The sequence below is a fragment of the Dichotomopilus funicola genome, assembly GCF_033296635.1.
Source record: "Dichotomopilus funicola strain CBS 141.50 unplaced genomic scaffold C8A04scaffold_28, whole genome shotgun sequence".
NCBI classification, from domain to species: Eukaryota; Fungi; Ascomycota; class Sordariomycetes; order Sordariales; family Chaetomiaceae; genus Dichotomopilus; species Dichotomopilus funicola.
Window position 1 is genome coordinate 304,023 of NW_026944049.1, and position 26,925 is coordinate 330,947.

Sequence of the window (26,925 nt, forward strand, 5' to 3'; positions counted from 1 at the left end):
GACTCGTCGACACGAGTCTTCTCAACCATCATGCGTTTTGTTCAAGTTATTCCCATCTTGGCCACCCTGGGAGGTGTAACCGCCCAGAGGCCTAAAGACACACCTATTTGCGACTACTACACCACTGCCCTGTTCAAGAACAATACGGCGGAAAACCAGTACACCCTCTTGACTGCTCTTGTCAACACTGTTGTCATTGGCAACTGTAAGTTTCAACTTTTGACTTCCTTTTTCTTATTAGGTAGTTTCGAGTCTAATCAACCACCACAATTCTCAGACACCCAGCCAAATGTCGGCGTCTCCGTCCCCGGTATCCTCGCCAAAGGCACCTTCGATGGTACCGAGGTGAACCTTCTGCCGTACTTTGACGGCACCCGCAAGAGCACCAACCGCGGCGGTGACAAGGGCGTTTCGGTCAACTTTCTCGACGGAGGGGGTGCAGAGCCTCTGAAGAAAAACAAGCCTGCTGATGATGAGAAGTCTCATCAATAGTAAGTTCCCCAAGTGTCTAATGATTCGTGAACTTCATCACTATTTCAATGACTAACCTCAGCGCCCACCCTCGGGCCTTCAGTTTCCTCCTAACCCATCTCTACCAATTCTTCGGCTCCCTCCTCGGCTGCACCCAACAAGGCATGCCCGGATTCGACTCCTACACGGGCGCCGCCTCCATGTTCCAAGTTCACCGCTTCATGGATCTTGGTCCAGCCGAGCTCGGCTATTTTGTCCAGCAGGTCGCGCTCGCAGCCTCGTCGTTTGGTGTCGCTGAGGACGACATCAAGGCCGTCGGTACGGCGCTCAACACGCTGTTTGGCATGCGCTGTGCCCCGCCGGCTACGGCAATCAAGAGTCAGGGGAACCAGCTGCAGGCGATTTGCGTGGACAAGAGCTGCCCCCTGGCGATGGATGCGATGTGTAGCAAGTATGACAATCCGGACAACGGTGGTGGTACGGGCTCGTCGGCTTCGTCAATGAGTATGAGTATGACCGTGGCGCCGACGGGGACGACGGTGGCTCCTACTTCCACGGCAGCTACGGCCACGGACTCGGTGTCGACTGGCGGTGCTGCCGCGACAGGGTTGGGGCTTTCGGGCGTCGCGGCCTTGGGCTTTGCCGCGTTGTTGTTGTGATTGTCATCCATAACCCCAGTATACCTACTCTTTGAGATCCTATGGGGGCGGTTTTGGATACCCCCATTGTACATTAATTACACATCCTAAAAACTTGCAAATCAAAACTGTGTCATTTGAACGTTACTACAAGCAAGGGACCGGGCAAGATATGAGTTAATATATGGCTTCGGGACCGGGCTTCCCGTTTTACTGGACCCCAAATCGTGCGGTGACTTGGTTCCTTGTTTAGTGGTCCTGGTCTTACTCTAGGAGCAAGATACGGCGGCAACCATGTGTTAGAATCATCTGCGTCGTAAACTGAGGGACGTGTTGTCGGTAGATACCCGCCGGTCTGACTGCACCGGGGGGACCATTCGTGGCGCCACGAAACTTCCCACGCATAGCTCCTATCCCACAAGAAAGGTCTGGTACGACTTGTGCGAACAAGTTGCGGTGAAGGTCATTTTTGATTGTGGTGAGTTTGGTTTCATCCATCAAGACCTCTATATGGAGGCCCAGAACCTGCCCCAGGTTGACTGCCCAAAACCGGTTCGTGCAACGGCCGCGGTCCTCGCCGTGCAGCCTGGTTGCAGGCCTATGTACGAGAAACCGGAGACACTCTCGAGTCCCGGGCGATGACCGGTGGCGTCCGTCGCTGGGCCCAGGCGTATGGCGGCAGTTTGATGGGTAGATATGACCAGAAGGTGTGGCAGGCCCAGGGGAAACGGTCAACATAGATGACCCAGTCCGTCCAACTTGGGGTATTTGTTCCTCCACGCAACAACGCAAACATCCCCAATTGATCCATGTTCCTGCAGCCCGCTCAAACCATTTTGTTCTGCCAAAATGAACGCCGTTATTCTCGTTTAACCATGCCCGGTCGACTTAACAATCCCACCAGAGCCCCCGTTGACCTCCGTGCTGTACTGGGGACGGGGCTATGCTGTTTGGTTATGCTTCGCCCTCTTAACGCCCCCCACGCTCGTCCCCGCCAATCCTCTCGAGTGCCTCTAACATAACAACCGAGTTACCGCGGATAACCACCATGCCAAGTCTCGCTTTCTCTCCGTTGTCCTTCTCCTCGACCGCGTCATCTAGTACAATGTTGAGGAAGACCTAGATCCCATGTGAGCTTTTGTCGTGTGTTTAAAAGAGTCAAACGTAGGATTGTTCGTACATCGTATCCACGGAGCACGCCAATGACTTTCCGGCTACCGTTGAGCTGGACAAACAGCCGCTTGTCGAGGTACTGGGAAGAGTCGGTCAGCGCAATCGGGCATACAACAGCGGATTGGGAACACCAACAAACCTTCTTGAGCTCCGGTTGGGCGGGTGCCATGTTTATGTACTGTGTGTTGTCGCGGGCCGAACTAGATGGGCTAGAAAGGCGTGTTGTTGGGCGTCGGCAACTACAAGTCTTGGGGTATTGACATGGAGTGGATGCACTGCGCATCAGAGGCACGCGCTTTGGACTGGGAAATCTGGGGGGCAGTGATGTCACGTGGAGGTCCGATAAGAGCGATAAGGCGCGCGAGGTTCGACTTGGCGAGCTCTACCGCGGCTTCGCAGCTTGACTTCAACTCTTTGTAAATATCTCAAGCCATTTGCGACTATCGGCTTGAATAATTTCCCACAATGAGCTCCTTTGCGGCAAAGCGGAAAGCCCGCGTTATTCAGACGTTCGACGACGACGGAAACGACCCAAACCCACAATCCACCACTAGCGACGAGGGGCAAAGCGACCGTAAGTTGTCTGCTACTATTTCGGCACAAGCCCTCCTCAATGGCCCTCCGTTGCTGATTCCGTCTCCACAAAAGAGCGAGCAAGCTGATGCGCTGCCGGCAGAATCAGCGCCCATAGGGCGGATCAGGTTTGGCCGCAACAAACCGGCCAAGTCATCAGCTCTACGCAAGAGCATTCACATCAATGACGAGCTAGAAGACGACCCAACTTCCGCGCCCGCCACATCAAGACGCGACAATGGAGAAGATCGCGGCGATGAGAATGAATCCGGAGCTCCAGTTGTCGTTCGGCCGACTTTCGGCCGCGCCGGCTCCTCGAAGGTGAAGAAGCGACCTGGGTCCACTCGACTTTCCTTTGGACCTGGCACGGCCACTACCGACGCAAACGAAGATAATGAGGACTCGGCCGGGGGAGGGGTCGTCAAGCCGTTTACGCCAAAGAAGCCCCTGGGCCAAAGGATACTGGGCAGCAATGCGCTTCGCAAGTCGGCCTCCCTGCAGAACTTGGCTGGGGACCTTCCCATGCGTTTCGGCGCGGAGGAGGAAGCGCCAAAATACAGCAAGGAATACCTCGAGGAGCTGCAAAGCTCAACACCGAACACACCGCAGAACCTAGCTTCTCTCCAGATCCGCGACGAAGACGAAATGGAACTGGACCAGGCCGAATTGGAAGGTGCCCTAGTCGTGCAGTCCACCGAGGTCGCCCTTCCACCAGCTCGCCAGGGCGCGCCGGCCAGCATCCTCACCGAAACCGAGATTCGGGAACGCAAAGAACGCAGAGCCCGTCTTGCCAAAGAAGCCGACTTTATTTCGTTTGACGACAATGGATCCGAAAACGATGAGGAACAAAGAGGAGGCGACCGAGGCGAGGGACGCCTGACGGTCAATTTTCCCACCAAGAAAAAAGAAACTCGGCTCATCGCCGAAGACGAAGATCTAGGTGAAGGGTATGACGAGTTTGTTTCCGACGGCCAGCTAGCCCTGGGCAAAAGAGCTGAACGCGACGCCGTCAAACGCCACCGGAAGGAAATGGCAGATCTAATTCAAGCTGCTGAAGACGGGTCGGACGCCGAGAGCGATGACAGCGAAGCCGAACGGCGGGCAGCATATGAGGCCGCACAACGGCGCGCGGGGATGGACGGGTTACACCGGCCGGATGAAGATTTAGACGCAAATGGGTCCAGCTTTGGGGCGGATGGAATTGTCATCCCCCGGATGAAGCCGCTTCCCAAGCTCAAGGAAGTCATGCAGCGTATGCGCGAGAATGTGCAGGGGCTTGAGGATGAAGTCAACCGGAAACAGACACGAATTCAGGGTCTGGAGAAGGAAAAGGAGGAGATTTTGGCGCGAGAGAAGGAGGTGCAAGAGATTCTGAACCAGGCCGGAGCCAAGTACCAGGCTGCCGTTGCGAGCGCGGGTGGTGGGCATATGGGCGATGTCGCGAAGGTGGCCATGACCACAACGACAGCCGCAGCCGCAGCTCCGGGGAATACACAGTCACCGCTGCCGGGTTTACCGCCAGGCCTGGCTGGGCATTTACCGGTCGAGCGGGGGTTGGAGAGTTTCGGGGCGACACCGACGCGTAGAGAGGATACAGAGGAGATGGCGTAATGTGTTTGATGGGGAGAGTAGCGCTGTTGATATGACATTGGAATTGTACAACAGTTTGGTGGCGGGCAAGTCCCGAGCATTGAACAAATAACCAAAGCACATTGCATTTGTGATCATGATACTAAGTCTAAACGCAAAATGATCGATCCAACACCGTATCTGCCATGCCGACGCCCTGAATACGTATGATACACCGCACAAAACTTCCATCGCACCACGACCCGCTCGTTCATATATCACAGATCACCCCTCTTCCTTTCTCACGTGAACTGATACACGCAAAGCTTGACGTAATGTAAAGAACAACCTAAAAGCACCCATCGATTTACCCTTCCTTCCCTCACATCCTCTCCCACTCTGTGACCTTCCTCTGACCGCTCAATTACTTCGAACGACTGACACCAGCACCAATCACGCCAGGCAACTTCTCCTCGCCGACATTAAATAGCAGGCTGATCGCAAATGTGACGGCACCGACAAGGAGAATCGTGAACCCGGCCAGTATCCAGAACTGCACGCTGACATCCTCCTTTTGACACATGTTGCCGCCCCAGTGCACTGTCTTGCGGCCTGGCGTGCGGGCACTGTCACCGCGGTCAATGACGGACGCCTTGCACGCGCACACGAAGCAGCTGGGACCGGTGCTGTCGCCCTCGTCGCGGTCGGTGAGGGGGGATGCGGCGCTGCTGCGGCGGGCGTACTTGTCAACGCACTCGCCGTGGCCGGAGCACGAGTTTGTTTCGGTGGTGCAGCGGCTTAGGGACGAGAAGCATTGCGGGATAGCCTTGGCGCGAGGCGCGGAAGAGGGTTTCTTCTCCTGGCGTTGTTGGTCCAGCTCCTGCGGCGCAGCAGTTGGGCCTGGGCGGGTGCTGTCGTCTTCCAGATCGGTGATGACCATCTCGGCGTCGCGACGACGGCGAAGGTCAGGGCTGGCCCCAGCGGCGGCGGAGCTCCAGTGGTTGAGCTTAGAAGAGCGGGTAGACTCGGGCATCGCGACGAGGAGGACTTCGAGATCGCCATCGGCGACGAACTTGTTGACCCGGGAGAGGTTGTCAAACAGCGAATCAAGTGTATCGGGAGACTATATTTTGAGGGTTTGCAGCGTTAGCACTACTGTTTCCCCAACCGGCCATGCGCGTTTCGGATTGGGGCAAGGGCCTTCTCTTACGGTTCGCAGGTCGTACTTGACGACTGAGGACGAGCCGGTCCAGCAGTCCGCCTCGAAGGGATTGATCGCGGCGGACAGCTCGCATTGCGGGGACGATGCGATGCCGAGGTTTTGGAACTGCGATATTAATTCCTTGTTGGCCGCGGCCGAAGGAGGGTCCGAGATCGTGAATGCTACATCCTGCCCCAGCTTCTCCCTGAGCTGGCTGGATTGTTTCGCGACAGCACCCTCTAGGATAACCACTAGCTGGGCTGGATCAGCGGCATGGCTAGAAGCTGTAAATAGCGGCGCGGGGGTCTTGCCGAATGCCGCAAGGTGGGCTACGGTAGCCTCGATGTCGACGGAGTTGGGAATGTCGCGGAGGTCGCTGCCGTATCGTTGCCTGGAGGTCTACCGGAGGGAATCATCGGTTAGTCTTGGAACGTGAATCACCGAATCAGGTAGAATCATGAGTGTGGTATATGGGAAGGGGGATGAGTTACCCGCTGGAGGAGAATATGGCGGGCGACTTCTTTGGGGATGCTCGGGGTCTCGGATGAGCTCGGCCGTGATGATTGTAGCACGAAGACGTCGGCGCTGCTCTGCTGGGTCGCGGCAGCTGCAAGCCCGGAGACGGCCGCCGTTGTGAGACCGACAGCGAGCCTCATTGTGTAGATTGATTGCCCAAATTCTCCGTTATGTGTTGCGGTCGAGCTCGATGATTGAGGGCGGGCTTGGTGGTCCAGTCGTTGGATGTTGTTTCGTCAATGTCGCGGCTTGTTCTGGCTCAGTTCCAGGTTGGTTGGCGGCCCACAGCTGGGTGGTTGGTGCCGGGATGTACATCCAGGCCGCGTGCATGTCCTGAATGGCCCGTGCGCTAGGCGAGAAGGAATGCTCTCTGCCCCACGCAGATCCGCTGCGCAGGCGTGAAATCGCGACTGGGGTCAACTTTCCAGTCGTTACAGATTACCCTTCCATCGATGGGCGATTCTGAAAGTCGACCCGACAATTTCCCAACCCTTCGACATCGGCCTCGACATTTTCTCCCCGCCATCCTCACCCACCACCACGACTGCCTCGTTCGACAGGTCCGTACCCCTTATTCGGTTTAACCACGATTCCCGCTCCTCGCTGCCGTCGATCATATTGAGGTGTGCAACGAGGCCCTCCGGCGCAACAGGGTCCGATTTTCGTCGTCAACCTCCGGTTTTCGCCCCCTTGACGGCGCGGATCCAAGACTCGTCGAAACCGACCGCACCCGTCCGCACCTAAACCACCCCTAACGCTCGCCATTCTTCCAAGCCGGTGTTCGCTGTGTTTTCGTATCCCTCTCGGCCGCCGCTTGGCGCGCCGAGGCCATCATCATCACCATGTCGCGTTCATTCTACCGCCCACTCCGTGGTCTATTGAGTTCCTCGAGCCGGATATTACATCGGCCAACCGGGCATAGTGTTCGGTTGGAAACTGTCAAAGTTAGCAAAAAGAACACTTTTTTTCGGACAACGTAAGAGTTACGCCCCACCTCGGGCGTTAAAAACCACCTGCTGATATCGAGTTGGATAGATTTACGCTGTTCAAAGTCTTTCTCGCCACAGATTTGGCATTCATTGTGTATCGTATGGGCCGCGATTACGATCCCGGGGAGGTGCAAGACAGGTCGGATTCCTTAGCCACCGTACCACTGCCTCTCACAACGAGGCAACTACCGACCGAACTGTATGATAAAAGGGGGCCGGAATGGAGCCAGTTCAAAAGGTTTGCCCAGGACCCTGAGGCTCAACGCAAGGTCCGGTGTAAGTTCGGCCGGTGTGCTCCGGGTTCCGATGTTCGCCGCTAACATGGAGTGTAGCTGACTTCTTCCGATATGCGTTTGATGCCATACGTGAAGCTCATGGGCCCTTGGATTCCACAGGGGGATGGCTGACTTTCGCCTACCCCCAACATGCGCCTCCCGTTTGGGTACGGACCTGGTAGGCCTCGTCTTGTCCCTTCCGTATCTCTCCCCTTATCTGTCCGCCTCTTCCGCCCCCCACTGCTTTTTTTTTTTGTTCCGGGGTTGGCGTTGCTGCCGCGGCTCTTGACTATATCGCTTCTTCACACTGTTTACTAGTACTGCTAACACAATGAGCAGCCTCCGTATTCCCAAAGACCGGCTCACCCTTGAATTGGTGACCATGCCCCACGAATCGTTGGAAATACTCACCGTCAGACGATTTCTGTGGCCCCGAGTCATCTTACAAAGTCACTGGGCCGCTGGGAAAGCGTTAGTTAAGCAGCGGGCCCGTGAGGCGGCAGAATATTTTGGCTTCGCTTCCGAGGAACGTGGAAGTTCGCAGAAACCCCCGTTTTCAAAGTCACCGCCGGGGCCGCCGACGCCCCCATTAGCAACAACTCCCGGGATGCAGAAACAGCTGCAACAAATGGGTCGGCCAACGACCCAAAAGCCCGAAGCAGTCAACAACCCCGGTGCCTCCGTATCTTCACCGGCGGCCGCGCCGGCGGCAGCCTCAGCAGGAAAACCAGCACCTATCCAAACGGGCCAGGACGCCGATAACGAGGAAGCGCGGAACGTGCTAAAAGAATTACCAATCTATATCGCCGCGTCCCAGTCATGGAAGGACTTGAGGGAAGCGTATCGAAAACGGCGACCGAGACTATTACCAATGCCCGCGCGCGGGTCGATCCGCGTCACCGGTGTCGTTGAGGCACGGGTGCAGAACCACTTCGCCGTATTCGATGTGGAGGCATTTTACCACCCGAAAACGTTGGTGCGAGATCCCTACTGCACCCGGATTTCTCTACGAACATCTCGACCTATCGCTTTGTGAGAGTTCATGGCGTGGACGGACAAGACGAATTCCGCGGGCCTAGTTTCATCGATAGTGGTCCGACAGCCGAAGTTTGGTCGCTTGGACCTAGAAATATGGGGGTGGTTGGAGACGTGACGACAGTCCGATGAAACAGCTGGCCGCTTTTCCATCTTTCTCCATCTTGCTGCATTTCATGCACTTTTTTCTTCGGCGCAAGCGCCTTGGTGAGCGGGACGGGATAAAGGATGGGTTACATGGTTTTTGTATATCCCGGCGAGCGGCCTAGAAATATCCATTGCCTTGAGTTCATTGCACCGGTGCATCGCGGAAAGTTCCATTCTTGCCTGCGGTCTCCTCCCCCCCCCCCCCTTTTGAGTTTGGCTCGGGCCCCGCTTGCGCCCAGCCAGGACACTAGCTCACTAGCTTCCGTGGACCCGCTGTCCCGTCCATCGGGGCCGATCTTCGTTCGGCGGCCCGCGGCCGGTCTTCAAGGACGACACAACACAACACTGAATGACTAGCGTTCATCGCGCGACGGCCCTTTTCCGATGCACCATTACTACCATTGTGGCTCCTGGTCCGTCTTCTCCCGACTCGTCACCGAGACACCGACCAGTACCGGTCATACCCGCGACCCCGTGGCCCAGCCGCCGAGGTTGAACAGAGAAAGCACACGTAGGTAACCTAACTTACTTGCCGATGCACGCAATATGGAATTCTGTTTGTGCATGAGAAAACTCTTCTTGTTTTTTCACCGGTAGCGACCCCGTCCTGGTCCAGGTCCGAGAAATGAGCGATCCAGTTAGACTCGTGCCTGACGAAACGTTGGGCGGTGCAGGCCCACTCGATTACCGGCGAGAATGTGATAGCATTGAGATCCCCGGCTGACCGACAGTGTGGACATGAAGCGCCAAGGGTTGTAACTGATAAGGAGGTCATCGTGGTTGCGAATTCCGCCTGAGCCACCCCCCGATACCTCCGGGTTTCCGACCCGGCTGCCTTGGCACGGAGTGAGCCGACACCTCTCCCGCTGATCGGAACTTGGCCCCCTGTTGATCAGCGCATCGCGCCTGGGCACCACTCGGGAACAATGCGGCACAGCACTACAATCCCAGTCGTTTCACTCAATCTCAGTTGTGCGTTTGCCGCGTCGCTGGGTGGTCCGATTCCAGATCCGAGATGCCTATTTCCCAGTGTTTTATTGGTTGCTGGATCGTGGCTTGGCACAAGTGGTCAACGCTCTTATTCGAAGCTAGAAGTCGTTAGTTACCTTGTTGACCGCGCGGTCCGGCCCTTCGTCCAGAAAAAAAACAGAGAACATGAGGAAAGCCTCATTTCGAAGTAAAGAATACTTTCACCTACGCTCATAGTATCGGGAAGTTTATTGGTATCATTGGAAGTGCAATTCAGCGTGTAACTTGACCAGGCAATCAAAAGGTTTTAAACGCCCACGCGGAAGACGACATTCTTCTAGCAAAACTATGTTGTTTTGGAAAGGGAAGGAGGTACTCCGTCCTTGATGAGGCTCCACCAGGACCTACACCACTAAAATCACCCGGCCGCGTCATCCACTGTTTGGCATGGGTTTGTTTCCCGACCCCTTCCTAGGTTTTATCACCTACTCTTAACTCCCCACTCACAGGTGGTGGATAATGAAACAAGATGGGCCCAAAGCAGCTCCAGGCCCTTGCCCGGGCGTTGCTGAGCTTATTGTCTGCGCCAGTGCCAACACGTGTTGCCGTTTCGGGCTTTGAGCACGTCGGATCGCAACGAGGCCAGCAAGGTTGACCGGTTTAGCAGGGCAATGGCAGGGGGTTTTTCGAAACCGGGTAGCGAAGGGCGGGACGGAAAGCAAGCTGAACGATCAAGGATTAGATTTTTCCGGTGCCCCTGGTCCTGGGTTGGGTTCTAGTGTAGCTGAGCCGCCTGTCATTCGAAGGCCCCGTGGGATGTAAATATTGAGAGAACGCCGCCTCCCCCGCCCCCAGTCTCGGTGGCCCCCATAACATTTTACAAGTACCCTTCTTGGGAAGATCTAGAGCCGGTGCCAAGTGTCTCACGGCTTCCTATTTTTCGAAATGACGACTCAACCTCGAATCGACGAGCTTCCAGACCAGCCAGGACGCTTCACAACCACAGCAGACACGACGATGATGACACACGTAAACCGGCGGGCCGACGTGGCCGACGTCGAGGACGATGGAGCCGGTAAGCATGCCGTAGCTAAGGAGCAGAGTGTGGCTATGGCAACCCCGATCTCGTCCGCATCATCGTGGATGGAGCAGCCCGAGTCTGAGTCCGACCATGTCCGGGAAACAGAACAACAATCACCAAGGGGAGGGTTGCTAGGCCGGTTGCTGGCGCCTTTCTCGTCCTCCCGAAAGGAGCAAGGTGGCTTCGCCACTGCGACAGCGATCGCGAAGAGCTCCGAAACAGACCTGTCCTCGGACGACGAGAGGCCACCGACACCACCACTCCCACCAGCCGACAACAAGCCGGACGCCGGGCCCGACCCCCCATACCACGTGTTTACCACGCGGAAAAAATGGCAGATTGTGTACATTGTCTCGTTGGCGGGCTTGTTCTCACCGCTATCGAGTAACATTTACTTTCCTGCGCTGGGGGACATTGCCGAGGTGAGATACATCTTCTTGAATCCACGCAATGGGGGGACGGAGATAGGGCAACACGTGGAAGGCTAACCGGTTGGGTCTTATAATAGTACACCGAGACAAATATTGCCATGATCGCGCTGACCGTGACGGTCTACATGATTGTCCAGGGGTTGGCGCCGTCCTTTTGGGGTCCGTTGAGCGACACGCGCGGACGCAGGATCACCTTCATTGGCACCTTTGCCGTGTACCTGGCGGCGAACATCGCATTGGCGTTCAGCGATGACGAGTTTGAGATTCTCATGGCGTTTCGTGCGGTGCAAGCTGCAGGGAGTGCTGCGACAATTTCCGTTGGTGAGTCCAGAGTCTAGACTGTCTAGTCATAGTCTTGGATTGTTTTTCTCCTCGTCGTCTTGAACCAATGAGGTGTAGATTGTTAACTGATCGTCATCTAGGCGCTGGCGTCATTGGCGACATCACAACCGCAAAGGAACGCGGTGGATTCATGGGCAGCTTTGGTGGCAGTAAGTCAAAAAACAAGCCCTAACTCCCCACCCCCCGGCATTCCATGCCATCAACTTAAGAATGTTGCCCAGGATGTAGCGTTACATCCGGGTACGCGAACCGTCCCGACCCGCGCAGCCAAAACTGACCGTTTCCACCACCCTCCCTAGTCCGCATGCTTGGCCAAGCCGTCGGCCCCGTCATTGGCGGGATCGTAACAGAATACTTTGGGTTCCACGCCATCTTCTGGCTACTCTTCATTCTGGGCGCGATTGCCTTGGCGCTGGTCGTCCTCTTCCTCCCCGAAACCCTGCGCCGGATCGCGGGCAACGGCACCATCCCGCTTCGGGGGATTAACCGGCCCTTCGTGTACCAGTCTCTCAAAAAGGACTGGACGGCCCTGCACCCGGACGACGACCCGAACGCCGAGCCCGAAAAGGCGCCCCAGATCACGCTTTCCTCTGTACTTTCCCCGCTCCGTTTCCTCTTCGAAAAGGATGTCTTCTGCACGCTGCTATTCGGCGCCGTCGTTTACGCCATCTGGAGCTCCGTTACGTCCTCGTCCACCGCCCTCTTCCAGCCACGCTACAACCTCTCCGATCTCCAGGTCGGCCTCATTTTCCTCCCCAACGGTGCGGGATGTATCTTGGGGTCGTACCTGACGGGCAAAATCCTCGACCGCGACTACCGCACCGTCGAGGCACAGTACCGCCTCGAGAAGGGCCTACCCGCCGATGCGCCCGTGAGCAGCAAGAAGACAGCCGATTTCCCCGTCTCACAAGCCCGTTTGCGCTCGGCATGGTACCAGGTTCTCATCTTCGTCGCGAGTATCGGCGGGTACGGGTATGCCATCACGAGTCCCGTGCTAGGCACCTCGCCGAGCGGCATGGCCGTGCCGCTGGTGCTGCAGTTTATCATTGCGTTTACGGCCACCGGGCTTTTTACGCAGAACAGCGCGTTGATGGTGGATCTGTACCCGGGGGCCAGCGCAAGCGCGACGGCGGTCAATAACCTGATTCGTTGTGCCATTGGCGCCGCCGGCGTGGCCGCGGTGCAGTTCATTATTGATGCGATTGGCGCGGGCCCGACGTTTTTGATGTTTGCCGGGGTGACGGTTGCGCTGTCGCCGCTGTTGTATCTGGAGTGGGTGTTTGGGAATCAGTGGCGCATGGCCAGGATGGAGCGGCTAGAGCGAGAGGCGGCTGAGAAAAATGGCGTGGATGGGGGGGAATCGGGGAAGAGTGCATAAGGTAGTGGGGAGTCTTGGGATTGTCGGGAGGCCTGCCCACCGGCTTTCTTCTCTGTCTTTTTTCTTTTTTTCTCTTGTTTCTTTCTTCTCTCTCGTCCATTTCTTGTGCTTGCTTTTTTTTCTCTTTCCACCTCAGTTCAAAAGTTACCTTGGTTTGTTTTTTTCGGTGGGCTAGATGGCGGGGCATTGGGAAGCAGGCTAAGAAATGGTTTGCTTGGTCCAAGATGGGAATGGGTTTGCATTTGCGTTTTTCTGCCGTTTCTTTTCTTTCTCTTTTGCTAATTTTGTTGATTTCCTTCCATTTCACACTGTTTTCCCATCCGATTCTTCTCAACTCACTGTTGTTCTCTTCTCTTGTCATTATTTTCCTGTTTCACCTTTTTTCTTTGCTGAAAAGTTATGTCTCGTTTAGCCAGCACCGGCATGGCGTGGATGGGATTACAGGGCTTTTAGGGTACAGGGGCACATTAGAGAGTGTGGTCTGGGGGGTGAAGGTTTGGGACCGGCGGTAAAAAATGCATCATTTTCTTGATATTCCCGTTTTCCCTAACGAGTTTGATCGTGAACTGTGCCTAACCGACAAACAGTGTTAAGAAAGCTTGACAAACTCTTACCTGTGCCAAATGTTGTCAAAAGGCTCGTGTCCACCCACGCCCATGTTTTCACCCACGCTTCCGTTTGTCTTGCTCCTTTGCTGCCCCTGAATCACCGCATGATGGGTGTGCAACGGCCCTTCATATTGGTGCAATGGGCGGTTCTCCTTCAAGTGAGAAGACAAAGCCCTTGGGTCCTCTGCCCTTGACACCAAACCTGTGTGATTGTCAGGCTGTTCCTGGACCGCAAAATGTTGGACAAAGAGGCCAGGAAGTGCCCTTCCCTTGTGTTGGTCTCCGGACGAGGAGCCGGAGAAAAAGACAAACAATGCTGTGATGGTATTAAACTGTTGAACCTCAAAAAGCGTCGAGCCCTGTTGAATGCAGCACTGGCCAGTTCTGTTGAGGTCTCGTTCATTGACCCACCGAGAACAAGTAAGTTATTTGCAGAGCAGTGAAGCCCTTAGGGCACACAATGTTTATTATTCACATGTGTATTTGCAGGCACTTTGGCCACTATGTTAACGTCCTGTAATCCGTCCAAAGTATAGAATCCTGCTTCCGCACCACTCCCATCGCTCTCATCACTTTCATAACGACCAGCACCACCCGACTGTACCCAGTAAGTCAAAGTAAATAACAGGAAGCCCGACATATAATTAACGACACCAGAAAATCGCACGGTTCCCTGCGAACAAGATTTCTCTTATTTATTTTTGTCCTTCGAGTCTGGATACTCACCCTTGTTTCCGCACCAGGTCTTTTTCTTCAGGTCTCGCTTTCTTCTTTAGCTGTCCTTCTCCTTAAGTCGTTCCCAACAAGGAAAAAAGAACAAGAACAAAAACAAGAAAAGATTATATTCAAGAACAACGAGTACAAAACAAGACACCATAATCACACTCGACATGGGTGAAACAAAGTTCGTCCCACGAGTTCGGGGCCAACGAAGAGAGCTCGGCAGGCGACAGTTCGTCGTCAAGTCTCTGGTCAGTGTAGCCCTTCTCCTCGGAACCGCCACCGGGTTCCATTTTGCCATCCAGAACATCGCTGGCGCAGACAAGTATCTGTACTGGTTTCTCGCTCTTTTCGTCTGGCGGTATCTCCGCTTTGTAGTCAACCTCATCGGCTTCTGGGGCTACAGCCCTGCTCCGCAACACCCGCGGCCAACCTACCATCCTTCTCGCGATGTCACCGTCATCGCCCCCAGCGTCGCCCCAGCCAGTGAGGGGTTCCGCAAGACAATCCGCGCGTGCGCAGACAACCACCAGGCCAGGATCATTGTCGTAACTGCAGGCGAGGCCCTGTTCGAGACAGCGTCAGCATACGTCCGAACCCTCCAACTCGAGTATCCGACGATCAAGTTTCTAGTGGATCGGACGACGGTTGCGAGCAAACGGGAACAGGTTGCCCGGGCTGTGGCCTATGTCAAGACCGACATTACCGTACTTGCCGACGACCATGTCTACTGGGGTCCTCGGTTCCTCACTTCCACACTGGCTGCGTTTGAGGACCCTACGGTTGGCGTTGTCGGTACGAACAAGCGAGTCCTCTTGAAGACCGACACCAACCTCTGGGGCCGGATCTGGAACATGATCGGGACCACGCGTCTGTGCCGGAACAACTTCGAGAGCCTTTCAACCAACGTCGTTGACGGCGGTGTCTCTGTTGTGTCTGGTCGGACCAGCGCCATCCGTACCGAGATCCTGCGCCATCCGGACTTCCTCCCGGGGTATACTAACGAATTGTTCTTCTTCGGCCTCTTCGGGCCCCTTAATGCGGACGACGACAAGTACGTGACCCGGTTTGTGGTCCGCCAGGGCTGGAATGTCAAGATCCAGTACACCGAGGACTCAGTGATGGAGACGACCCTTGGCGTGGAGAAGCCCCTCCATACCAAGTACCTCAACCAGTGCAAGCGCTGGGCTCGCACAACGTGGCGGTCCAACATGTGCAGTATGGTGACAGACCGCAGCATTTGGGCGTTCCAGCCCTACTGCGCCTACGCCGCACATCTGACGTCGTTGGCCAACTTCGCCGCCATCACAGACCCGCTGCTCTTTTTCCTCTTTTCCCGCTCGTCTGCTTACAATCTGCCCCACAGTCTTCTTGCGCTGGTGGGCTGGGTTCTCTTTACCAAGATGGTAAAGGTGGCCGACTACTTCCGTCGGACCCCGCAGAACTTGTTCTTGTTCCCTATCTATCTTGCGTTTGGCTATTTCCATAGCATCATCAAGTTCTGGGCTATGCTAACATTCTGGGACTGTACCTGGAGCGGACGCCAGCTCGACGAAGTCAACAAGTCGAGCCGCGGTGCCAACAATGATGGGCCGTTAGCTCTCCCCCCTACATCGCTCCCTCCCACGCCGCCTCTCTCATCTACAGAAGACGAAGACGAAGCTGGTCAGCCTAAGGGTGAGCACCCACACATCGGCACCTTCCGCGCCATCCGAGCCCGGATCACGAACCTGCGCAGCCAGCAAATGGCGCACATCGAAACCTACCAGAAACCCCTGTTGTCTGAGCTCGGGCGGCTGCGAGACTCGTTCGGTGACCTCCATGGCAACACAGATGCCATCGTCGCAAACCACGGTACCATCCGCACCGAGCTCCAGGGCGTAGTCGTCAAGAGCAAGGAGCTGGCCGACGCGAAGGGCGCCACGGCCGAGGCAGTCCACCTTGACGATGAAATCAGCACGACCATTACGGATGTGAAGAATGCCGTTGCGGGGGTGGAAGAGACCTGGCGGGGACTTTTTTCCACACGGCCAGCTGAGGAAGAGGCTCCGGTTAGGTCCAAAGGCCTGACTTACTACCACCATACAAGCTGGGTTTATCCGGAGTCCTCAACCTTGCAGTCGTCGAAGGAGTCCCTTACCAAGGAGTCCTCGACCGAGGAGTCCCAGGAGTCGGAAGCCTGGCACTCTGAGGTGGCACCGTCGGACGAGAAGCAGGAGGAGACGTAATGGCCTGAGGGGTCAAGGTTAGGGTGACTGACGAGGAATGTCGGATAAGAAAGAGAAGGAACGGATAGACAAAATAGATGGGGAGGATGTGTACATTTCAATGTATTATATCGCGTAAGTACTCGTAGTACTATACCGTACCCGGGTATTCTTTACCTACTAGTGACCGACATGCATGTAAATCGGTCGTAAACCCACAAATAATTACCCTAAATAAAGCCTATAGATTAGGAACCTTTGTCATTGGTGATCTAGTGGTATGTACATGTACCTGTGAATACAGCTTCATGACATTCATTTTGATCACCATTACTGCTTCTTCATCACCGATCTCAAAGCCGGGCTCTCAATGCTCACTACCTTGCCCTCAGCATCCACTTCAAAGATGAACTGATCCAGCGGCAGCGTTCCGTACACCACACCCGTGAACGATACCCACGTGCCACAGTCCGTCGAAAACATGTACTTGTTCCGGTCCCGTGCGGGCATGTTCAGGTCCTCGAACACGGCTTTGAACGCCACTCGTTTGCTCCCATCCTCCCGCACGGTCTCCAGCCCGGCCGGGTACAATCGCAGACTCGGGTCGACCGGCGAGTACCCTCCCTGCATCCGCACCGCGGTATTGCTCATATCGGTTCCATTGCTGACCCAGTTCTCGATGCCCAACCCAGGTCGGTCCGGTTGGGTGGTCAGAGTCAGCGAGGTATTGCGCCCTTCGGCATCGTCCACATCCAGATACTGGCCGCCAAATTTGGTCTCGGCCTGTTCCCGGCCTGCCGCTTCGAGAGCGGGAATCAGTTGCACACCTAGGATATCTGCCAAGTTGAAATTTGTGTTTCCCGGCGTCTCTGGCCCGGCAATCAACACCGAGAACCCCACATCATAATCCGGCATTAGGACGAGCAACGAGGTGTAGTACCCGATGCTCCCGGCTTTGTTGAACGCATCGACAACCCGCTTGCCGTTCTCGTAGGCCACTTCCACGCGTCGGACACCCCATGGGTAGCCCACACCGGCGACGAGCTCGGAGGACATGGCGGCCGGCCGGAGCCAGCGGCGCGTAAGCACGGGGGAGAGGAGGGTTGATCGCATAATGGCCCGGCCGAGGGCGGAGATATCGGCTACTGACGAGTACATGTTGCCGGCTCTAGTCACAGGAAAGTAGGTAAGTACCTAAACAAATCTAGAAAAGGGGGGAAGTGGGGAATCAACCATTCCAATGATTGACTTACGGATTCTCATCGCCCAACTGGTAATCCCACTCGGCCGCCTTCAGTGTACCCGGGATGATGCCCACCTCTTCAGGGGGGTCCTGATAAAATGTGTGATTCAACCCTAGCGGCTGCAGCACGCTCTCTTCCATCATCTCGCGGAAACTTTTGCCCTTGATGTTTTCTAGAGCATACGCAAGGATCTGGTAGCCCGTGTTGGTGTATGCCGGCGTGGCAAAGGGGGCGAACGAGGGGTATGCCCGAAGTAGGCCGGCAAAGAATTCTAGGGTCAGTAGTTATTTAGTTTTTCTTTTGCTCCAGGTTAATTAGTCTTTTCTCGGCAGACTTACCCGTCCGATTACACTGCGGCCACTGTCCGCACTTGGGCAACAATGGATCCGAAGGCGGTAGAGGTGGAAAGCCTAAGCCCACTGCTTGTGTCTGGTTGAATTCTTGCGTGATCTCACTCATTAGACCATCTGATGACGCACGCACCCTATTGTTAGCTTCTTCCTTCCAGCTTTGCCTCGCCGGTTCCAGTTTTCTCGGCTAGAGCAACTCACAATCCCGGATGGCCCCCGACAACTGACCCGCCAACGCCCCAATCGTCACCTCGTCCCACGCTACATGCTCAACCGGATCATCCTTGGCCAAGTCCGCCGCAACTGCCAGTTCCGGCACGTACTTGGTAATCGGCTCGTTCCACTTGACATCGCCATCCTGAACCAGCCAGGTATACACCGTAAACACCTTGGTCAGACTGCCCAGGCGATACACCGCATCGGGTCCGGTCTCGCGGACGCCAGAGGTGTTTTTCGTGGCTTCGGCCAAGGATGCCGCGGTGTGGTGCCAGCTGAAGAGGAGCGGGTTCTTTTCGCTGGTGCTGAAGACTTCGATGCTGTAGCTGGTGGTGTTGGCGCGGATCGCGGAGGAGTTGTTTTGGTCCCACGCCGTGAAGGTCGCAGTCAAGTTGGCAATGGCGGCTTGCATCGCGTCGCTGTCTTTGAAGTTGTAGCGCTTCTCATAGACAGGACCTTGGGGTGGGCAATTGGGACCCGCCAGGGCCGTTGCGGCCATCCCCGCGAGGGTGAGGGCGAGTGAGGCTTTCATCTTTCCTTTACTGATCAGAAGGAAAACCAAAAGATGGTCCAGCAAAACCGCGTCGCGCTAGCAGAGTTCACCTCATGAGCTACGATGCCCAACGGGGGATTTCATTTCATATCAATGCTTTTAATGCTTTGCTAATATGACATGGTAAATCTATATCATCTACCGAGGCACTTCCCGGCCCTGTGCACGAGCTCCTGGCTCCGAACATCAACCAGTGTGTTCGGTAACATCCGGTTAGGAGATTTAGAGCTTAAGGTCCATCTTCACCGTCAGGGGAGGACAAGAAGGACCGCGAGGGCCTTTCGGATGACGATCTCGGTATTCAATGTTCAGGGGTGTCTATCTCAACCACATGCCTTAGTATTCTGACGTCGGCGAACCAGGCCGATGGAACGTGTGTAATGCTTTACCTACGAGTTTGGGACATTTGGGAGTATGTGATGTACGACGCTCTCTTCCCGTGAACCGTATTTCCAGGGATCGACCCCTTTATCTTCCGGAGCAAACGCATGTTAATCTTTACCCACGCGGTCATGCAACACGTTCCAGCCACTATACGACGCCCACTATTATTTCCCTCCTCGGAGCTTTTACGACTCGGGATTTGATTGACAGGCAATTGTCGATCCCTGTACTTCGTACTACACTATTCAATGCCCATTAGCTGATCCAGGACGGCTAAATCATTCTATATTGCTCGACTCCGGGGTCGCCAAGCCAGGCCCTGTCGGGCATCATGCCATTCGGGTAATTCAGGGCCTGGGCATGCAACGGCGCTGGGGTTCAGAGATGGTGGTAGAATTGCGATTTGCTCGTCCTGTGACAACATAAAAATTCACACAACGTTTGACGAATAACGTGGAAACAAGAAGACGTGGGGAGTGCGCGGGCAGAGAAACGAAATGGTTGAGGCGTGCCGCATATTTGTCAGTTGCCGAGTGTCCTAATGCTCCCCACTCAGTGTGGTAACCGCGACCGAACCACAGGACTTGTTGAACCGGTGCTCCGTCACTAATTATTATAAGTATTGTACGACCGTTTCTATCATAGCCGTCTCGCCTAACATTGACTAGCTCGGAAACGTGCCGATGAATGATTAGCCATCTCTAACTCTCGCTAAAATCATAAAACCACCACCAACGGGCGCGATGCTCCGATGTGCAAAACCAAACCAAACCGTCTTGTCGTTAACATCATAACATCATGACATGGGACCTTGGACCCCTATTTCATCTCCCCTTTTCAGGGTTAACCCCTCATACAAAGGCCCGCAGACTCTCCATATTCCGATCCGCGTATAGCCGCGCGCGGACATTGACTAACCCACGTTCGGGGCCGGCATCATATGGCCGCACAATCCACATCGACCGGCGTTTTCTCTCTGGCGGTTGCGACGCTTCGGGGGCTGGTGTTTCATGGTTAGCATGGCCAAGGCAACGTTAGGCGAAAATAGATGTGGAAAGACCTACTTGGGTGCCGCGTTAATTGCTCCGATACCATACTCGGCGAGGGCATACCCCTCGGCGTAGCCTGCGCACCTCCGCTGGAATGCGGGACGTAGTTGCTCGGTTCATCGAACATGGAAAGGTAGGACTGCGGGTTTTCAGCCCACGCCTCAACCGGCCGTTGTTGGAATTGCGGTGCATCTGACACGGGAATGGGGACCAGTTTCGGTGGCTCTGGAAGTTGTGGTGACCGGACCGGGGATGAGATGGATGACTTGGAGTTTTGATCAATAGGCATCGATTCATCCTCCATACTTTGATTCTCTTGGTCGTTCGAAACCGTCGGCAAGGGTTCTTGCTGCGAGTTTTCCTCGTCAGGCTTGTAGCCCACCATATCCGCCCAGACAAAGGCTTCGGCCTTGTTCCACCGGTTCGCCGCCGTGTCGATAATCATCTGCTCCACCCCTGTTTCGAGCTTGATCCCCAACATGGACCCAATAAAAATCAAATGATGGGCGAGCATCTGGCACAAATGCTCCTTCATCGCTAGCCACAGCGTGGGGCTGCGCTGGAACTCGGGGCTCAGCAACTCTGCGGATGGGAACTCGGGCGAGGTGGTTTCCAGCCGAGAGGACGAGTATCCCACGCCGAGAACGGCCCCGAGGACGAGGAGGAACAGCACCTGGCACGACTCACGGCCGCACCGAGATAGGAACTGTGGGGTGAGGATCCGATCTAGTCGTTTGAGTAAGCGGTAACCAGATATATGACCTGCCGCGCAAAGCTCTCGGGACCTGATTGGCTCGGGGCTGCTGTTGTCGCGCCAGCCAGCGTGGGCTAGTGATGTAGCGAGCAGAAAGTGGCGGAAATCAGCCATCAAGCCGTCCGTGCCTGCGGCCGGATCTTCCTGGAACTGCAAACCGAGCAGGCTAGAGCAGCACAGGCCCACAATGCTCCCATTGGGGAGGTGGAAGTCTGGGTCAGTGAGCCATGAGACCATGGTACTGTTGAACGCCGCCGGGTTCGAGGTGAAGGAGAAATGAGCGGGTGTGGCGATCCTGGTGAGCAGGCGGCTCATGGCGAGCATGAGCGTTTCGGCCTGCATGGCGGTGGGGAAGTCGCCAGTGGGCAAGGAGGCCGTATCAAAGATGTTGACGTCGGCGAACCGGGTCCGCACGCAGTAGCAGAAGGATAATACCTTTCTCTCGGACCCTCTCACGGCTGACTGAAGACACGGCTGACAAGGGTTGTCGAGCGAGCACTGGGAGAGCGTATTAGAAAAACCGCCTCACTCACCGATACAAGTGTTAATTATGAGCGTGGGATAATGGGGGGATGCAAACCTGGATCTTGAGCATCCGACACCTCAAACAGGCACCCTGCCGTCTCACTCCCAGGACTCTCTCTCGTTCCTCGTTGGTGAATCTTGCTCGGATGGAATTTCGTGGGCGGTCGACAGTCCGGAAGCAGTTCATGGATTGCGCCAGCGAGGAGGTTGTTGCTGCCGCTGATGATGATGGTAACGACGACGACGAGGACGCTGAAGAGGGTGTCGCTGCTAATGTTGTAGCCGTTGGCGTGGTCACTGTTGGTATTGTCACCGCAGGTGTTACTACTCGAGCATTCGGGGTGGTGGCGCCGGTGGTGTAGCCGGTGATGGACGGATCGGGTTCATGTTGAAGAAGATCGGCCATCGGACATAGCGGAGCGCTTTAACTTATGGATACCCGGGTTCGCCTACTGCGGGTCATACAGCGTGACAACCTACACTAGAAGGTGGGTACTAGACAGACCCGGCCGTCTGGGTTCATCGATCGACCTAACGATAGTCGCTGCCAGCGGTGCCAGCTGGATCTAGACTCGGGCCAGTGCCACAAGCGGGTGTCTGGGTCTGGGACCAGTGGCGAGGCGTGTGAGCAGGGAACCCAACGAAACGGGTGAGACAAAACGAGCTGGACGCTGGACGAGGAGCCAACATTCCGGGGGCATATTGGGCCACGGTCTTTCTTTGTATATTCCCGCTAGTAAGCGGACTGGCAATGCGTCTAGTTGCAATATTCAAAAGCCTGGCTGGCTGACGGTTGCACACATGCAGCGCTTGGGCGAGCAAGGGTCCGCGCCCGTGGTCGGTCGTCGTCAGTGACCCATCGAGCCGCATTGCACTGCAACTTCGTGTAATCCGTACCGGGGGTGAGGTACCGGGGTGCCTTCGAAACAGGGCGCATCACCGAGCTTTCCACAACCGGTTAGCGCGACGACGCTGTTTAGGGATGGCGCTGCTTGGCCATGTCGAACCAGGCGCCGCCACTTGCGGCATTCGGGGCGATGGTGGGGACCGCACGTTGGGTGTCGAGAACGTCCCAGCTGAGGATCATGCGGGCAATCCATGGGAAATTCGAGGAAAAATCCAACGGCACGCATGGCTGGCACGGCTGGCACAGCCGGCGCAAGCACCCCGAACCCATGATGCGCGGAACGGCAAAAGAATGAAAAGAATGGACCGCAAGCTGCAGGGTCGCTTCACCGAAATCAAGACGCAACGCGCAGCATCCCACTCTGCCTCTGCAGCGGGTCACAGGGTGTTTTGGGAGCAGCAGGTGGCCCGAGCGTCTAAATTTTGCATTTCTGGAAGGGGCATTTGTGGGTGTTGGGTCTCGCTCCGAACCAATCGGGCTTGGGGGCTTGAATCGAGCAAGCTGAAAAGGAAAGGAACGATGGGAGAAAATGTGGAAACCCATCACCTTGGGCAGCTGAAAGGCCAGCAACCACACACCAGCCGGCGCAACCGGTAGTTTCCGCCGGGGTCCCCCACATTCAGGTAGGCGAGGTAACGTTCTTGGACGAAAACCTCCGAGTTTGCCGCAGTTTCAGCATCGCACGCACTTCGCATTGCACACCAACAACAGAACCCGGCCCCAAAACGACGGAGATCTGATCGACGAGACAGCGCCTAGCTGAAGACGCTGAAAATCCGTGGAGACCATGGCAATTGTACAAGCTGTGCGCACACGCTTTTTCGCCGCCCTCGTCAAATGAGCTTGGGCCCCCAACTTCTTATTGACTCGATTCTTTTCTTTCCTGCTCAAGTCTGTGGCGAACCTTCATCCATCAACACCTGAAACATTGGCCCCCGGGCGCGCCCAAACCCAACACAACAAACACGCACACGCGCACGCTTGTCGGCTTCGATCGAGTGACGGCTCCGAACACCCCGCCGAGTCTCCGTCTATCAATTCATCTTTCGATCCATTATTCATGCATTCGACCCGGAGATCGGCGCGCTCGCGTGGACCAGGCGTGGGAGACCGAGACTGGTCGGGCCACGAGCGTCGCTGATAGGTAGCGCATCCGAGGAAGGCCAAGGGCTGGCACAACACATCACAGCTGGAAATCGAGCACGGCCAGGTTGCGCTTCTTGCGCGATGCCTTCGCATCCTCCGCCATCATCACCATCACCGACAGCACATTGTCGTGCTCGAGTCTGGCCGAGTCCACCAGCGGTTCGCCCGTCAGTCCGCTGCCCATCCACACCTCGTCGTAGCTGGAGTACCCGCTCGCTTTGGATGAACGCATGATACGCATCTCGGATGCGGCGAAATCAGGGAGCACAATGTACAGATCGCCCGTTTTGCTGATGGCCAATCGCCCTCGAGCACTGCCGGGGATGGGCTGGATTGGCCGCTGCGTCCATGCGCCTGGAGCCCATCAGCGCTGCTTGTCCAGAGAGGTTGGGATCCAGTGGGAGGGAACGGGGAAAGAATGAGGAGAAATGGGATCCGGTTGAGAAGACAAACCACATCAACAACTAAAAAAAGAAAAAAAAGGGGAGAAACACAACACTCACCATCGGGCGGCCGGTAATAGTGTTTCCACCGCGGATGTTTTCCCCCATCTAAAGTATCTCTATTCAACACGTGGACCCCCCCTTCCTGGTCGACCGCCTGGGCTTCCTGGTTCGTGAGGCCCGAGCCTTTGGGGACCTGGAAGACGGCGATCCCCTCCGCGTCGTTTGTGATGGTCTCACCCTCGCGCAGTCGAGCGATGGTCTTACCGGCGCTGTTGGCCCACGTATACCCGAAATCGTCGCTGTACGCATAGCAGATGTCGTGGTTGTTCTCTGCTCCGTTCGGCCCGGCCTGCTGCTTATGCTTGGTATCGAGAGGGTCATCCCAGCCCGGGTAGGACACAAAGCCGCGGTAGACCCAACTGACGTGGAGGCGGCCGTTGCGCCAGTTTAGGCCGTGGGCGTATGGGTTACTCTGGATGCCGGTCAAGTGGGTACCGACAAATGTGAAGAGCCGATCGTTGGCTGAGTACCTGTACAAGTGGTCATTGCCGAGCCCGGCCTTACCGTCGCGGAACGAGAAGAACATGTCGTCTCCGAGCGTACCAAAGCGAGGGTATGTTACATCCTGAAATCTTGGGTCCGAGGCGGGTAGCCCAGGAAGGGAAGCAGAGGTGCCTGAGAAAAGGGACGAACGCCATTGATGCTTTTCCGGGTCTGTGGCGACTCCTGGGGCGGAACGACGATACTTCAAGCTGGACCTTTAGTGTCAGCGGCCCCCGTGCTTCATACACTTGAGGTTTGGTTTCTGTAAATGCTGCTCACACATCACAGTGGTGGTCAAATGAGAGATGAATGGTCCCGTCTCCAGGGGAGATGCCCATCTGGACGGTGTTGTGCCCATCGTCCGTCGTTTGGCGGTAGTCATCGAGCACCAACAACTCCCAGTCGCCGCGGGGGAGCCGCCTTCTTGCGAGGTGGATATAGAGTGGTTCCGCGGTGGGGTCTGATGAATACCACTGGATAAGCGAGTAGAAGCATGTATACTGCCACCCGTTGAAGGATAAGATCGCATCCTGCTGGTAAGAGTAACAATTAATGTTGAACTTCCGCTGTGCCGGGCCCGGGCCAAGCACCGTCACGTTCGGGTCGGAAAGCATCTCGGAAGCCGGACTCGGGACGGCCAAGCTTCGGCGAACTCGGAGGGAATGTGGTCGCACCGACGGCTGATTCGGGTGGTTGGTTGGGTGCGTGCAGGCTAGCCCTTCTCCGACCTAGACTCCGCTGCGAATTGTCGGGCCGTTTGTTCCTCCCAACGGGCAAACAGACCCGGATGGAAAACTGGCGCAAGTTCCCGGGGGTTTGGGTCAACGGCACGTGCTTCAGATGACACTAAGCCGCCCTCGATATTCCCGCGTGATAGATTAATGGGCTTCTAACATCAGAGGCTCAGGGGAGGAGAACTATCGGCCCTACACTTCTTGCCCCGCGTGAGGGGTGATGCGACCGGTCTGCGTGTTGGTGGGATGAAGTCTCGCTGCCATGAGCTCTGATTCGTGGAGAAATGGTCTCTGGAATTCTTCCACGGCAGGATCAGCGCTCAACTCCTCCCAGGTTCCCCGGAACACCAGACCCCAAGGCCAAAAGTTACGGGACCTCCCATCGTGATCAGTGCTCAGAAATTAGGAGATGGAAATGATAAGAGGAGATGTATTGCAAGGGCAGCATCACCGGGAGCCCAAATATAATTACGTGGGAGTTAGAACCCCGTGTTAGCGTACGCTCGCCGCAAATCCGCTTGCTACCCGCCGAGTTTTCTTGAAGACTCCGGACCAGCCGTTCTTGTGGAAGAACGCCATTTTTGTAGAAGCCATCGACCTCAAAAGCTCCCATCAACTTGAACCTCTTAGCTTGAGGGAGTGGAGGCTTCGAGAGATTGTTTATTTCGGCAGTCGTTTCAAACGTCGTCTTTGAGAAACAAGGTTCCTGCAACATAATACGATAACAAGCCGATGGTGACTCCGGGGTTCAGCGAGTGGATTAAGAACTGTTGAGGTACATATTATTATCAAAGGGTGGGTGGAGACTAGCGTTGTCAATAATTCCATCTTAGTTGGAGCTCCAGATCTCCGGAGGATCTCTTCCCTGACGAGGCCGTTGTAAGAGGATTAAAGCTTTCTACTAGAATTGCGGCTGGTTTATCCTCAATGAGCCCGAAGTGGGTTTGGTAGTGCCTGAAATACTTCTGTAGACGGGCAAAAGACGAAGTTGCCCTGGCTCAAATCTTATCACACAACACCAACCCCGACCCCCGAAACCTAACCTATCTAGCTCACCTAATCGCCTAGATGTCTTTCTGCACAAGGTTCACTCTGTGTGGCGGCCTGATCTATATGGTGCTCCCAAAACGTCTTTGCGTAAATGTGCTATGCCACCTAGGATTTCCATAACGCATCGCGGCCACATTCTCGTGCTCCTTCCCTCCCCAACGACCACAGTAGGTATATATTGAAGATCCACGTCCCTACTGCCACCGAGCCCCCCAGAAATCACACCACCTTTAAAATGGCATAGTTGGCTTGGGGGGCGGCTGCCAGTTCAATCCGGAGAAAAACCCATTGGGGTTTTCGTCACCAAAGCACCCCTCTTCAGCCGGTGAAGAAGGTCGGCTGGTGAGCTTTTTAATGTGTCTTGCCTTTTTCTCACTCAGTTGAATTCCTCTGTGACATTTAACCCTTGCTCAACAAAATGAAATATAATCAAGCCCGATGGTATAGGAAATATAATAATGTGAAATTCCTGTGCTGGTTAACCACTGGCAATGTACCAATTCTTCTGATTGAATGTCACTCTGCCCATGGCGGAACTTTGCATGACGGTGATTTCTAGATCAGGCTCAGACTTCTAACGGAACAAAACGAAAGAGAGCCCCACGGCCTACCTCCGTTGCTGTTGGTGATAGTTGGTGATGCTGTTGGACTATGAAATGGGGTAGGTAATTAATCACAGGCACAGGGGGTTTGTGCCCAGG

At 55.5% G+C, this 26,925-nt stretch overlaps 10 protein-coding genes across 10 annotated transcripts; 5 read left to right on the forward strand and 5 right to left on the reverse strand.

The window, feature by feature from the left end:
• Positions 1-30: 30 nt before the first annotated feature.
• C8A04DRAFT_11904 (uncharacterized protein) lies at positions 31-1,130 on the forward strand (the record flags this gene model as incomplete). Its single annotated transcript, XM_062777137.1, has 3 exons — positions 31-205; positions 278-491; positions 575-1,130. The coding sequence occupies 3 exons, from the start codon at positions 31-33 to the stop codon at positions 1,128-1,130; spliced, it is 945 nt and encodes a 314-aa protein (XP_062637379.1).
• Positions 1,131-2,078: 948 nt separating this feature from the next.
• Positions 2,079-2,451, reverse strand: C8A04DRAFT_28355 (uncharacterized protein; the record flags this gene model as incomplete). The annotated part of the gene is made up of 3 exons (XM_062780618.1): positions 2,079-2,228; positions 2,290-2,361; positions 2,422-2,451. The coding sequence occupies 3 exons, from the start codon at positions 2,449-2,451 to the stop codon at positions 2,079-2,081; spliced, it is 252 nt and encodes an 83-aa protein (XP_062637380.1).
• Positions 2,452-2,747: 296 nt separating this feature from the next.
• Positions 2,748-4,466, forward strand: C8A04DRAFT_11938 (nineteen complex-related protein 2-domain-containing protein; the record flags this gene model as incomplete). The annotated part of the gene is made up of 1 exon (XM_062777154.1): positions 2,748-4,466. The coding sequence occupies one exon, from the start codon at positions 2,748-2,750 to the stop codon at positions 4,464-4,466; it is 1,719 nt and encodes a 572-aa protein (XP_062637381.1).
• Positions 4,467-4,848: 382 nt separating this feature from the next.
• C8A04DRAFT_11933 (uncharacterized protein) lies at positions 4,849-6,281 on the reverse strand (the record flags this gene model as incomplete). Its single annotated transcript, XM_062777150.1, has 3 exons — positions 4,849-5,547; positions 5,635-6,024; positions 6,117-6,281. The coding sequence occupies 3 exons, from the start codon at positions 6,279-6,281 to the stop codon at positions 4,849-4,851; spliced, it is 1,254 nt and encodes a 417-aa protein (XP_062637382.1).
• A 1,455-nt stretch (positions 6,282-7,736) lies between these two features.
• On the forward strand, positions 7,737-8,441 carry C8A04DRAFT_28358 (uncharacterized protein; the record flags this gene model as incomplete). Its single annotated transcript, XM_062780619.1, has 1 exon — positions 7,737-8,441. The coding sequence occupies one exon, from the start codon at positions 7,737-7,739 to the stop codon at positions 8,439-8,441; it is 705 nt and encodes a 234-aa protein (XP_062637383.1).
• A 2,060-nt stretch (positions 8,442-10,501) lies between these two features.
• On the forward strand, positions 10,502-12,788 carry C8A04DRAFT_28359 (major facilitator superfamily domain-containing protein; the record flags this gene model as incomplete). Its single annotated transcript, XM_062780620.1, has 4 exons — positions 10,502-11,059; positions 11,146-11,389; positions 11,491-11,559; positions 11,710-12,788. The coding sequence occupies 4 exons, from the start codon at positions 10,502-10,504 to the stop codon at positions 12,786-12,788; spliced, it is 1,950 nt and encodes a 649-aa protein (XP_062637384.1).
• Positions 12,789-14,286: 1,498 nt separating this feature from the next.
• C8A04DRAFT_28360 (glycosyltransferase) lies at positions 14,287-16,344 on the forward strand (the record flags this gene model as incomplete). The annotated part of the gene is made up of 1 exon (XM_062780621.1): positions 14,287-16,344. One exon carries the CDS (start codon positions 14,287-14,289, stop codon positions 16,342-16,344), a length of 2,058 nt encoding a protein of 685 aa, XP_062637385.1.
• Positions 16,345-16,653: 309 nt separating this feature from the next.
• On the reverse strand, positions 16,654-18,665 carry C8A04DRAFT_28361 (D-alanyl-D-alanine-carboxypeptidase/endopeptidase AmpH; the record flags this gene model as incomplete). Its single annotated transcript, XM_062780622.1, has 4 exons — positions 16,654-17,491; positions 17,577-17,838; positions 17,906-18,034; positions 18,119-18,665. 4 exons carry the CDS (start codon positions 18,663-18,665, stop codon positions 16,654-16,656), a joined length of 1,776 nt encoding a protein of 591 aa, XP_062637386.1.
• Positions 18,666-19,921: 1,256 nt separating this feature from the next.
• On the reverse strand, positions 19,922-21,585 carry C8A04DRAFT_37032 (uncharacterized protein; the record flags this gene model as incomplete). The annotated part of the gene is made up of 3 exons (XM_062783741.1): positions 19,922-20,070; positions 20,168-21,371; positions 21,454-21,585. The coding sequence occupies 3 exons, from the start codon at positions 21,583-21,585 to the stop codon at positions 19,922-19,924; spliced, it is 1,485 nt and encodes a 494-aa protein (XP_062637387.1).
• A 1,903-nt stretch (positions 21,586-23,488) lies between these two features.
• On the reverse strand, positions 23,489-25,054 carry C8A04DRAFT_37033 (uncharacterized protein; the record flags this gene model as incomplete). Its single annotated transcript, XM_062783742.1, has 3 exons — positions 23,489-23,805; positions 23,955-24,649; positions 24,720-25,054. The coding sequence occupies 3 exons, from the start codon at positions 25,052-25,054 to the stop codon at positions 23,489-23,491; spliced, it is 1,347 nt and encodes a 448-aa protein (XP_062637388.1).
• Between the last annotated feature and the right edge of the window lie 1,871 nt (positions 25,055-26,925).